This window comes from Typopeltis vanoorti, chromosome 15 (assembly GCF_054136105.1).
Source record: "Typopeltis vanoorti isolate ZY-2024b chromosome 15, IOZ_Tvanoo_1.0, whole genome shotgun sequence".
NCBI lineage: Eukaryota > Metazoa > Arthropoda > Arachnida > Uropygi > Thelyphonidae > Typopeltis > Typopeltis vanoorti.
In genome coordinates, this window is record NC_143563.1 from 46,942,138 (window position 1) to 46,955,773 (window position 13,636).

Below are 13,636 nucleotides of genomic sequence, written 5' to 3' on the forward strand. Positions count from 1 at the left end.
ACCTGAACATTTGAGACTAACAATGTTCTCCATGGCCATATCAGGTACCTGCCTAAAGAATATTTGAAGGTCAGTGCTATTGCTAAATAAATTTCAAATGCAAACGAAATGAAAACCATGCTACTGAGTCTACACTTGCAACTACAATCAGAACATGAGCCAATGTTCATCTGAAGTGGTGTTTTTTAAATGCCATAGTTACATGGCATTCAGGAATTGGCAATTTGAAAATTATTTTCCAAAATTATTTAGTTTAATGCTGTGTACTTTTCAGTTGTAATTTATTATAGAATCATGTGTACCACAATAAATAATTTGTGCCACAGTCATAATTTATAATAATATTATATAGTTATAATGCCACAGTTATATAACAATTTGTACCACAGTTATAATTTATGCTCTGAAGATGCTAGGTAGAAAACAAGCAAAATACATGAATAGTATGAACAGACTGTAAATAATGCACCAACATTGAAGTCCTTTCTATATAATTCACATTGGAAGCCTTTATGGATGTGGTCATATCAAAATCCAAGAATCATTGATAACCATAGAGAACTCTTGAATACTAAAAGATACTTATATGCTGGATCTCATCACTCTTAGTCAGTAGCTGGTCATTCTTAAAACTGAGAGTTCACCTGCAGCACAAGACCACCTACACTTGAATATTGAAAATTGCTTTGCTAAAAGTTCTCTTTTCCATACAGTGGTTACAGCATAGTACAGCTGGTGAACTATGAGGTTATTTTGGAGTTATGTCATAATCTCCAAAGTATCAGCGTAGTGTTGTTAAGAGACCTTTCCTGCATGGATCACTAGCAGTGTTCAGTCTTCAGCAAACACTGTTTGCACTTGGTATAAACACCCTGGAATGTGTGAGATTAGATGTGATTGCAACATTCTTTACATTGATCAGACTAACTACTTGTGAAATATGCAGAAGAGAATATCACAGTGATATCGTCATCTGCAGATAGAGAAAAATCAGGTCTCTTTGTCTGTGTTTTGGATGTCTCATGAAGTCATCTGGGACAGATATTCATTTTACAGTGGTCAGAAATATGAACATGTGCATTCTTTGAAGCAGTTATAGTGAAAATTAGCTACAAATTGTTTAACTCCAATAGAGTAAATTTAAGTTCATTTTGGTTCATTTAGGTTTGTGCATATTCTAGCCAGTCAATACATGGCTAGAATATGCACATCTGTGCTACCAGGAAAAAAATGAAATATGCATCACAGTTCATCAATAACTGATCAGTTGAAACTAAAGCATATATGATTTAACATTTGATGTTCTTATATTAAGAACGTATTTTAATTAATATTAATGATAAATTTAAACTTTGATATAATGAATAAGTATCACTGCTAATCGCCTAATCATTGTCCTATAATATGACTATAATATATGTCCTATAATATATTTGTACATAAATGGTATAGGAAATAACCTGAAAGGAAATATTCAGTTATTTGCTGATGATGCGAAATTAAATAGAATAATAGTTAATCAAGGCGATGTGGAGAGCTTGTAGGATGATTTAAATAGACTGTCATTAATGGCAAAAGTTAATGGATGTCAGTTTAATGTTGAGAAATGTAAAGTTATGCAATTTGGGATAAATAGATTACAAGCCGTGTATCACATTGATGGCACTGTACTCCAGGAAATAGATGAGGCTAGAGATTTAAGGGTGGTGGTAGACAGAGAGCTGAAGTTTAGAGGACATATTGCTAAGGTTACTAAGGCAGCCCATAAGATTATCTGGCTGTTGAAGAACACATTAACAAGTAGATATAAGGAAATTGTCATTCCTCTTTATAAGGCCTTAATACACCCATATCATTACTGTGTGCAAGTCTGGGATCCTGGGTTTCTTGGGGATGAGGAAAGGGTGGAGATGATTCAAAGGAGAGTGGCCTGTGGAATGTTCCCCTATGAGGATAGATTGTGAAGGTATTGCAGAAGTTGGTTGATAGGAGAAAAAGAGAGGATATGATAGAAACATTTAAGTTAAAGGGCTTTATAGGATAGATGCAGGGAAATGTTTCAGCACTTGGCTAGAGGGACCAGAACAAGGGATCATTCCTGGAAGTTGAATAAAGGTGTGGTTGGTAGAGGTGTGAGGACTAGATTTTTCACTTGGAGAGTTGTGAATGAATGGGATGGATTGCCAGAGTCAGCTTTGTCTGTTAATGGGTTCAAGGAGAGGTATGATAGATTGTGTGGATAGATTAGGTCTCCTGTGATGAGTCTTCAGACTCTATGGAGGTGCCTGTATAATAATAATAATAATTAGTGAGCACTGTAGCTTGGTTGGTAATGGTGATGGTGAACTTAGATTGGAATGTCATCCTCAAACAAGCAACCTGACCATAGGATGCACATTTTGACAAACATGAACTTTGTAGACAGGATTAAATATAAATTAACAAATTTTCCCATTTTATTTTTTCCATTAATTTTTTGAAATATTTTGTTTGGTTGTCATAAAGGCAATCAACCCTTACAATAATAAACACCATCATTCTAACAAATTCACTTGCAGTCAGCGTAGAAATAGATTGTTTTATAGCATAGTTTTTATAATATAGTTTTATTGCAGTCAGTGTAGAAATAGATTGTTTTATAGCAGAAGTATCTGGCAATTTACATAATTGCTTTTCACCATCATTTGATAAGTGCATCTTTGCATGCCACAGCTAAACTGCATTTCACTCAATTGAATATTTAAACTGGATAATTTTATTAGAGCTTTGTACTTATCATGCAGAAAGTAAGATGTAGAAAGCAATAATGATCAGCACATTGCATTATTAAATCTCATTTGTGTGTGTATGTGTGCGGTGTTTTTGCAAAAGTCACTTTGTGGACGGAATAATTAAAAAATTTTTTTTTTCCCCTTCACAATTTATCTATCCATATATATTGTGACTTTTATTGTATAATGCTAAAATTCAAATTATCTTTAATATTTTGCAGTGATATCAAGAAAGCTAGGCTCCTTCTGAAATCAGTTAGAGAAACTAATCCGAACCATCCACCAGGTAAGGTGGAAAAATTATGCAGTGAAAAAAAAAAAAAAAAAAAAAAGTCAATCCTCACTATAGCATATCCATAGGTGCAGAAAATAAAAATAAATAAATAGTTTGCTATAGTGACCTTAGAGAATATATTTGTAAGCTGTTAGATTAGATCTGTCACACTGTGATAAATTATCAAATTTATTACAGTGTGACAGATTTACTATAATCTGTCGACAGTATTAAGATGTATATGTTAAGTTTGCAAAATAGCTTGATTTTCTTTAAATATATAGTGATGTAGGTAAATATAAATTGTTTCCATAATTTTTACATTATGTCAATAATTTATGTTCACATCCTGTAAAGCCAAATGTTTCAAAGTGAGGTATATGTAGGGATACTTAAGGAAATATCAGCAAAAAGTCTTACTAGAGATGACAGCTTAAGTGTTTGGTATAGTTAAGTCTTAAAATGAGATTAAAAAAAGTTGATCTATTAAGGCAGTGAATAGTTTTCACTTTGCTACCTATGCATTCAAATCCCACTATAGTGTGGACATTTCAGAAATATCTTTAGTAAGTAGTTTTATGAATTTTATTTCTCAGTGCAACACAACTGCAAGCCTTGTTTGTTGGTGACCTTAAGTATCTTGAAAAGATATTTTGAGAACTATCTGATTTTTAATCCACCCACAGTATTAACATGCTGCCATGCTTTCAGGGATGGAGATAATTATCATCATCATCAAATTCCTGCCATGTACCCTCAAGGGATGTACAGGATATGATAGTACTACATGAAAAATTTACATCATTACTAACTTCCTATCTACAATTTTCCTCCAAATCAGTCTGTTACTTGTCAAGACTACAACATTATCGGATCTTATATTTCTATTGTCTATGGCACTTTGTACAGTATCAATCCACCTATATTTTGGTCTTCCTCTCAGTAATTTTCCAGCCAACCTGGCAGTGAACACTTGTTTTGGTTATCTTTCCTTGCACATTCTGTTTAAGTGACCATACCATCTGAGATTTGGAGATAATTATAATAAATAAAAAACTGGTGAATTCAAAATACATACAAATTTCTATTCATCAGATCCCTTAATCAAAAAAAAAAAAAAAAAAAAGTAATTTTGAAAGAAATGTTTTTTCAGTGAAAACTTGCCAATCCAGATTCCAAAATTTCATTTTTAAATTTAATCATCATCATCAAATTCCTGCCTTGTACCCTCAAGGGGGTGTACAGGATATGATAGTACTACATGAAAAATTTACATCATTACTAACTTCCTATCTACAATTTTTCTCCAAATCAGTCTGTTACTTACCAAGACTCCAACATTATCAGATCTTATATTTCTATTGTCTAAGGCACTTTGTACAGTATCAATCCACCTATATCTTGGTCTTCCTCTGGGTCGTTTTTCTGCCAACCTTGCAGAGAACGCTTGTTTTGCTAATCTTTCTTTGCCCATTCTATTTAAGTGACCATACCACCTGAGATTAGCTCTGCTAATGCATTCCTGGATGCTGACAATGTCATGTTCTTATCTGATATCTTCGTTTTTAATATAATATTGCCATCGATGCCATCTCTTCACGCCTCTAATCTTTCTCAGTGCTCTCATATCTGCAGTCTCTAATCTTTGGTCAAGTGTTTTACTTCTGACCCAGCTCTCAGATCCATAAGTTAAAATTGATTTCAACACTGTCTTGTCTACAGCTAATTTAGTGTTTTGGCTAATTTCTGTTTTATTCCATATGCATTTATTCAATTGACTTCCTACCATACCAGCTTTGTTGATTCTGTTGTCTATTTCCATATTTAATTTACAATCTTCACTAAAAATTGTGCCTAAGTAGCTGAAAGGTTTTACTTGTTTCACAGGTTCTCCGTTCAAAATGCAGATGACATTTTCAAAGATTCTGCCTATTTTCATTGTTTTTGTCTTTTTATTGCTGACTTTCATACCATATCTATTACAACAGTTATTCAATTTAGTCAGGGAATTTTGCAGACTTGTAGAGCAGATTTATTTAGAAGTATAAGATCGTCTGCATAAAGCAAAGAGCTGACATTAACATCTCCAATTTTGATATCATGTTTAATACCACTTTCCTTCATAATGTGATCCATATAGATAATGAATAACAAAGGGGATAATGTACATCCTTGTCTCACACCAGATTTAACATTAAACCATCTTCCTGTACTTCCTTCATTTCTAACTGCTGACTTACAACTCAAATAAAGACTAAGTATTGCTTGACATAATGCCCCATTGACACCATATAACTGCAGCGTATTGAATAGCTTCTCTCCTGACACCTTGTCATATGCCTTTTCCAAATCGACAAAACTTAAATACAGATCTTTGTTATATTCCCATGCTTTCTCGACTATTTGTCGTAAAGTGAAGATCTGATCCTGACAGCCTCTATTTGGCCTGAATCCAGCTTGTTCTTCACCAAGCTTTTCTTCCACAATTCTTCTCAACCGTTTCTCAAGTATACTGGCATAGATCTTGCCAGGAACACTCAGTAGGGAAATACCTCTGTAATTCTTCAATTAGTTTTATTTTCCTTTTTATATATGGGTACTATGAGAGCCATACTCCAATCATCAGGAATTCGTCCCTTTGTCCAGGCTTTCTGAACTATGCAGTGCAGCCACTGTATAGTTCAGAAACTATATAGTAGCTGCACCATACTTCAGCATTTCTGGCTGAATATCATCTACTCCTGCTGCCTTTCCTTATTTCAAGCCACTGATGGCATTTTCTACTTCAAGTATGGATATGTATTCCTGACTGTATGCCTGTTGAGTGTTTTTTACCATTGCGCTATCACTGCTTGTTCCATTTAGCAATTTTTCAATTACTCCATTTAGCAATTACTCCATACTTCAAGGATATCTTTTTCTCCCGTTTTCATGTCACCTTTGTCATCTCTAACTCCTTTTACAACACTCTTTCCTCCATTTCTAAGCTTCTTCAACAACGTCAAAAATATCTTACCACCTTCTTGATATTTATTTTCTATGTTCTTGCCAAAGTCCTCTCCCATGACTTTTGTTTAGCTAGTTTTACAAATGTAAGAAAGCTAAAATTAGCTTTCTTACATTTGTCTCTGTATTCACTAAGAGCACAAGCTGACTTATTGCCAGGAACGTTTGATATGCTTTCTTCTTTTCCTTCACTGCCTCTTTAACTTTCTGTGTCCACCATGAGTTCTGATTTTTTTATCCTTGCAGACAACCTCACCACATGCCTCTCTGGCTGAATCAATCAGTGTTTTCTTCAAGGCTTGCCACTGAATTTCCAAGGTTTGGTTCCTGTTCTCAAACTCTTTCATTTTTTCTTCAATAATCTTTGTGCATTTTAGTCTAAAGTTCACATCTGAGAGCTGCTCAACTTTTATTTGCTTTAAAAGTCTCTTACATGTTATTCTTTTCAATATGAAATTCAATTTTATCCTGCTCAAGACTAAATAGTGATCACTTCCAATTTCAAATCCTCTGTACACTCTGGTGTCCTGTACCAGGGAGAAGACATCACTATCAACAATAACATAATCAATGAGACGTTTCTTATTCCTTGCCTCTTCTTTCCATGTGAATTTGTGCACATTTTTATGTTGAAACATGGTGTTAGTAATAACCAGTCCACGTCCTGAGCAGAAATCCAACAGATATTTGCCATTATTATTAGCTTTGCTCTTTTCTCCAAATTTTCCCAAAATATTTTTGTATTCTGACAATCATTTCCTACTCTGCTTAGATCCCAACAAGGACCAACTTTTCCTTTTTTTATTGTGTCAGTTGCTTTTTCTAATGCAGGAAAAAATTCCTCCACTTCTACTTTAGTAGAATTTTCTGTGGGACCATAGGCACAAAATAACTCTCATTGTCCAGTTCCCTATTCTGGTATTTGTCCACATCAATCTACTTGAGACTGCCTGCCATTCAAGAAGATTAGCCTCGTATTTAGTGTTGAATAATATGGCTACTCCTGCTTTTCCTTGATTGTCATTGCCTGAATATAACCAATCTTAATTTCTAAAGCAGGGTTTCCTAGATTATCTTATGCTTTGCTTACTTGCAGTAGGCAAAGCATAGGATAGCAAAGTGTTTTAAAGTGAATCCCACATTCATCGGTAGGATTGGATTCACTTGAAAATGGGCTACGACAAGTAATGACACACACGAGGTGTGGCTATTAAATAACGAGACAAGGTGCTCTGTGAATCGTGTACTCATAGCAGTAGGATGTGCTTGCACCTTGAAGGTTCTAGCAGCAGTTGAGATAAGCATTGTTCGCTGTCACTTGTAATTAGTCTGTAGGTACTTATAAAATAAACACATCAAGTCGCTTTGCTGGAATAATGTCTTTAATGTAAGATCTTTCCTTATTCACTTTTAATATGATACTGCCATATCTTTTCAGTCACCTAATCTTTCTCAGAACTGTCATATCTGTGGTCTCCAGTTTCTGTGTTTTATTTCTAACCCAGCTATCAGATCCATAAGTTAAAATTGGTTTCAACACTGTCTTATATATAGCTAATTTAGTGTTTTGACTAATTTCTCTCTTATTCCATATAAATTTATTCAGTTGACTTCCTGCTGTACTAACTCTAATTCTACTGTCTATTCCCATATTTAATTTGCCTGAAAATTGAGCCTAACTAACTGAAATATTCTGAATGCAGAATGCAGTTGATGTCTTCAGTGTTTCTACCTATTTTCATTGTCTTTTTATTTATGATTTTTATATCAGTTTTACCACAGCAGTTAGTCAATTTAGTCAGAGAATCTTGCAGGCTTGTACTGGATTTATTTAGAAGTATAACATCGTCTGCATAAAGCAAAGAACTGACATTAACATCTCTAATTTTGATATCAGGTTTAATACCACCTACCTTAATAATGTGATTTATATCGATAATGAATAAATGAGGGGATAATGTATACATCCTTGTCTCACACCAGATTTAACATTAAACCATCTTCTTGTACTTCCTTCAATTCTAACTGCTGACTTACAACTCAAATAAAGACTAAGTAATGCTTGATATAATGCCCCATTTACACAATGTAACTGTAGCATTTTGAAGAACTTTCCTCTTGGCATTTTGTCATATGCCTTTTCCAGATCTATGAAACTTAAATACAGATTCTTATTATATGACTTCTCTATTTATCTTAAAGTGGTGAAAATCTGATGCTTGCAAGCTCTCTATGGCCTGAACCTAGCTTCTTATTCTCCAAGTATCCCTTCTGCAATTTTCCTTAGCCTTTTCTCAAGAGTGTTTGCATAAATCATACCAGGAACACTCAGGGAAATACTTCTAATCTTCACATTGTTTTATTTCCCTTTTTATAGACAAGTACTATGAGAGCTCTACTCCAAACATCCAGAATTTGACCCTCTGACCAGGCATCTGAATTATGCAGTGTAGCTACTGTAAACTTTTATACCTCCATATTTTAGCATTTCTGGTTGATTATCACTCACTCTAGCAGCCTTATCATATTTTAGGTTTCTGATGGCTTTTTCTACTGCAAGTATTGCTTTGTATTTGTGATTGTCTTCTTGTTGAGTGTTTTCTACCATCATGCTGTCATTGCTTGTTTCATTTAGCAACCTTTCAAAGGAATTTCTCCAGACATCTAGATTGCTTTTCTCTTCAGGTGTTTCATGTCACCTTTATCATCTGATTCCTTTTACAGTACTCTTCCCTCCATTTCTAACATTTCTAAGCTTTTTTCAATAGCCTCCAGAATATTTTGCCACTTTCCTGATATTTATTTTCTGTGTTCTTACTACATTCTTTCTGTGACTTTTGTTTAGCTAGTTATATGCAATGCTTTACATGCAATTAATAAACAAAAATACTGTTGGTGGATGATGAATTTTGTTGTATGCAGATGATGGATGAAGTGGTGTAGACATTGGGCTCTCTGGTGTTGAGTACTCTCTTGTGAAAAGTCCTTGTATTCAATATCATGTTGAAATAATAATAATAACAACAACAACAACTTTGTTACTGCAAATTTTTTTGGTATACATACACTTCACTTTCTGTAATTTCACTGCTCAGATTTTGTGTCTTTGGCCAATGCCAAAATAGGATGAAGTAACCAGCCTTATGAAGAACATAGATTTCTGCCAATCAATATTTTAGACCTACTTGGACTCATCTGAGGTCATTGTTATATCCTCTTCAGTTTATTTATTTAGATATAATAGTAGAGTAGAGTTCTCATAGTAACCATCTATGAAAATGGAAATAAAATTGAATCTGAGAAGAATTACAGAAGAATTCTCTAGTGAATGTTTCAAGTGAGATTTATGCAAGCATATATGGCTAAGAAAAGTAGAAGAGAAATTTGGAGAACAAGCTATATTCAGGCTAAATGGGAATTTTTAGGTTCAATTTATTTATTTTTTTCTTTTTTCCCCTTAAGATATATAGTTGAGGAATCATGAAAAATAACAGGGATCAGTGTTGAAGTTGTGAAGACCTGTAAAATGCATATGATAGATAATAAAAGCTGTTTAAAATGTTAGTTATATGTGTGGGAACATTATATTAAGCAGTACATGTTACTCAGTGCAATTGAGTTGTAAGTCAGCAGTTAGAATTAAAGGAAGTACAAGACGATGATTTGATATAAAATCAGATGTGAGACAAGAGTGCAGATTATCTCCACTATTATTCATTATCTATATGGATCACATTATGAAGGAAAAGAAGCATTAAACATGATATCAATCTCCAGAGGTCAGGCCAATAATTGTTGTAACAGTTGGTCAGTAACTTTAGCAAACCATGTAAATTGTAGTGCAGCTTGTTTCTACGAATGCTCCAGATGATGACCTCGATATGAAGGTCGAAATGTCGAGTGTTCATTTTGGTTTATATTAAACTAAAGTTTTGCTCTAACACGTTACTTGTCTCCATAATTTTCCATGATGTATTCTGATCACTGTGTAAACCTGAAAGAAATGATATCAATCTGTTTACTTTATGTAGATGATGTTATATTAATGAATAAATTCAGTACAAGTTGGCAAACTACTGAATCGAATAATCGCTGTGACAAATTTGCCACAAAAATCAGCATTAATAAAAACAGCGATTATGAAAATAGGCAGGAACACTGAAAACAAGAATCGCATCCTTAATGGGGAATCCATACAAGTAAAACATTTCAATGATTTGGATGCAGTGTTTAGTGAAGATGGAAATAGACAACAGAATTAGCAAAAAAACCTATGATAGGAATAAGAGAGAAATTAGTCAAAATATGTCTACTTAAGTAGCAACATCCTAGATGGTGTTCACAAACTTTCAGTAAGGAAATACCGTGAGTAGACATATTACTAACTATTATAATAACAGAATTAACTCACATAAATTATTCTTTATTCGTAGAATTTTCACCTGAGTATCACAGGCATCATCAGTACAGGTACAAGGCTAATTAAACAATAACGGTTATATTCACAAAGCATCACCTAATAGCTAAGGTTAAATTTCCTAAATTTATTTAATTATTATTATTATTTATTTTTAATTATTTAAATTTAATTATTTAGTTATTTAATTATTAAATAATAATAATTTAAATATTTTTTTGTTTTTTTTAATATATATAAATATATGTGTATACAATTATATGTTAGGAAAGATTTGCTGCTTTATAAAGTACTATCTCCCACAAGGGGGAAAGACGTAGACCATCGAATCTGTTTAGGTTAGGGGAGTGAAGTAATGTTTCACATGTTTCTTTGTATAGCCGTTCCATTAGGAACCGACTTTTGTGAATGACTTTTGTCTTGTTCCACTTAACTCTATGTCTGGTGTTGATGGCATGTTCTGCAATTCCAGACTGTTCGGGTTCAAGGTACTGGATGTACGACTGGTGTTCTTCTAACCGGACCTGAGCAGATCTTCTTGTTTTTCCGAAATGTGATAATCCACACGAGCAGGGAATCTGGATAGCTGAGATGTGGGAGCTTGTCCTTTGGAGACATTAGGAATGTGGAGATTTTTCTGATGGGTCAAAAAGCGTATACCTATCGAAAAACGTATACCTATCCCCTATGTGCACGGGGTTAGTGAACGTATACTAAGGTGCTAAAACCACTAAATATCTGTGTGGCTTTTCAACCCATCAGAAAAATCTCCACATTCCTAATGTCTCCAAAGGACAAGCGCCCACATCTCAGCTATCCAAGTGTCTACCAGATTCCCTGCTCGTGCGGATTATCATATTTCGGACAAACAGGAAGATCTGCTCAGGTCCGGCTAGAAGAACACCAGTCATACATCCAGTACCTTGAACCCGAACAGTCTGGAATTGCAGAACATGCCATCAACACCAGGCATAGAGTTAAGTGGAACAAGACAAAAGTCATTCACAAAAGTGGGTTCCTAATGGAATGGCTATACAAAGAAACATGTGAAACATTACTTCACTCCCCTAACCTAAACAGATCCGATGGTCTACTTCTTTCCCCCTTGTGGGAGATAGTACTTTATAAAGCAGCAAATCTTTCCTAACATATAATTGTATACACGTATATATATATTTATATATAAAAAAAAATATTTTTTTTAAATTATTATAATTGAATAATTAAATTTAATTGAAAATAAATAAAAAAAAATAAATAATAATAATTAAATAAATTTAGGAAATTTAACCTTAGCTACTTAGGTGGCACTTTGTGAATATAACAGTTATTGTTTAATTAGCCTTGTACCTGTACTGATGATGCCTGTGATACTCAGGTGAAAATTCTACGAATAAAGAATAATTTATGTGAGTTAATTATAACTATTATAATTAATTATTATAATAGTTTGTGAACTAACTATTATAATAGTTAGTTCACAAACTTATGGATCTGAGAGCTGGATTAGAAATGATAAATTTGATCTAAGAGAGACTACAGGTATGAGAGCTATAAGAAAAATTAAGGGAATGAAAAGATGGCATTATTGGCAGAATAATATGAAATTGAAGATATTAAGATGGAACTTCAATAATGTAGTAGGAAAAAAAATGTGTGTGTGTCTGTGAAGATATCAACAAGTAAAAACTATAACTATGTGGCAATTGCTAGAAGGCCCATAAGATAAGATGTAAATTAGAAATTAAAGAAAATTGAAAATAATTGAACAAGTTATTCAGATTTTTTTTAAGATCTTAAGATTAAGATCTGTATACATATGCACTCAACTTCCATGCAAAGTGGCAAACACCATTATAACAAACTCATTCATTCACTACAACAAACCACCAAAAAGTCCCATAGACACAGTGCTGTTCTAAAGGAAATTCACTTAGCAAACTATTCTTGAGATCCCTCTGAGTTTGTTACAGTGAGAGTGGCCTATGTTCTCTATGTTATTAAAATAAGAATAATTTCCTATTTTAAAAAATGTAAAAAATTTTGTTAAAATTATGATAATTATGACTTTCTTAGCATGGATTGCATCTGCTCGTCTAGAAGAAGTCACTGGTAAACTTCAGACTGCAAGAAATTTAATTTCTAAAGGCTCTGAGATGTGTCCTAAATCTGAAGATGTATGGCTAGAAGCTGCAAGATTACAGGTATTTCTATGTGAATTAGTATATTGATTATTAAATTAATTTTTTTTCTTCCTATCATGGATTTTAGGCCAAGTGGCCTGTTTCAGTCTCACACCATCACTTTCTTGTTTTTCCTCTTCTTCTTTTTCCATTTATTTTATATCTGTATAGTATTTTTGTCAGTCTGCTATTGTCCATTTGGTTTAGATGTTCTAACCATTTTTTTTATATTTACTTATATAATGGTTAACTGGTTTTATATTCAGGGATTGTAAAATTTCTTCATTTGTTTTATGGCTACACTTGGTATATCCAGCTGTTTGAATCTGTTTTTCCTTCTTCTTTTTTATAGTCCATATTTCATCATCATCATCATCATCATCAAATTCCTGCCATGTACCCTCAAGGGGTGTACAGGATATGATAGTACTACATGAAAAAAATTACATCATTATTAATTTCCTATCTACAATTTTCCTCCAAATCAGTCTGTTACTTGTTAACACTCCAATATTATCAGATCTTATATTTCTATCGTCTAAAGCACTTTGTACCGTATCAATCCACCTATATCTTGGTCTTCCTCTCGGTCGTTTTCCTGCCAACCTGGCAGAGAACACTTGTTTTGCTAATCTTTCCTCGCCCATTCTGTTTAAGTGACCATACCACCTGAGATTAGCTCTGCTAACGCATTCCTGGATGCTGACAATGTCAAGTTCTTTCCTAATATCCTCGTTTTTAATATGATACTGCCATTGATGCCATCTGTTCACGCCTATAATCTTTCTCAGGACTCTCATATCTGCAGTCTCTAGTCTTTGGTCAAGTGTTTTACTTCTGACCCAGCTCTCAGATCCATAAGTTAAAACTGGTTTGAACACTGTCTTGTATACAGCTAATTTAGTGTTCCGACTAATTTCTCTCTTATTCCATATGTCCATATTTCACTTTCATATAATAAAGTTGATATAGACAGAATGTTAGT

The 13,636-nt window shown here is 33.6% G+C and overlaps 1 protein-coding gene across 1 annotated transcript in view; it reads left to right on the forward strand.

Moving 5' to 3' along the window:
- Nucleotides 1-13,636, forward strand: part of Prp6 (pre-mRNA processing factor 6) — a 251,296-nt gene that overhangs the window by 98,022 nt on the left and 139,638 nt on the right. The window contains exons 10-11 of the mRNA XM_090405026.1: nt 2,993-3,057; nt 12,545-12,672. Coding sequence (XP_090261152.1) covers nt 2,993-3,057; nt 12,545-12,672 — 193 coding nt within the window. The remainder of the gene's footprint in view (nt 1-2,992; nt 3,058-12,544; nt 12,673-13,636) is intronic.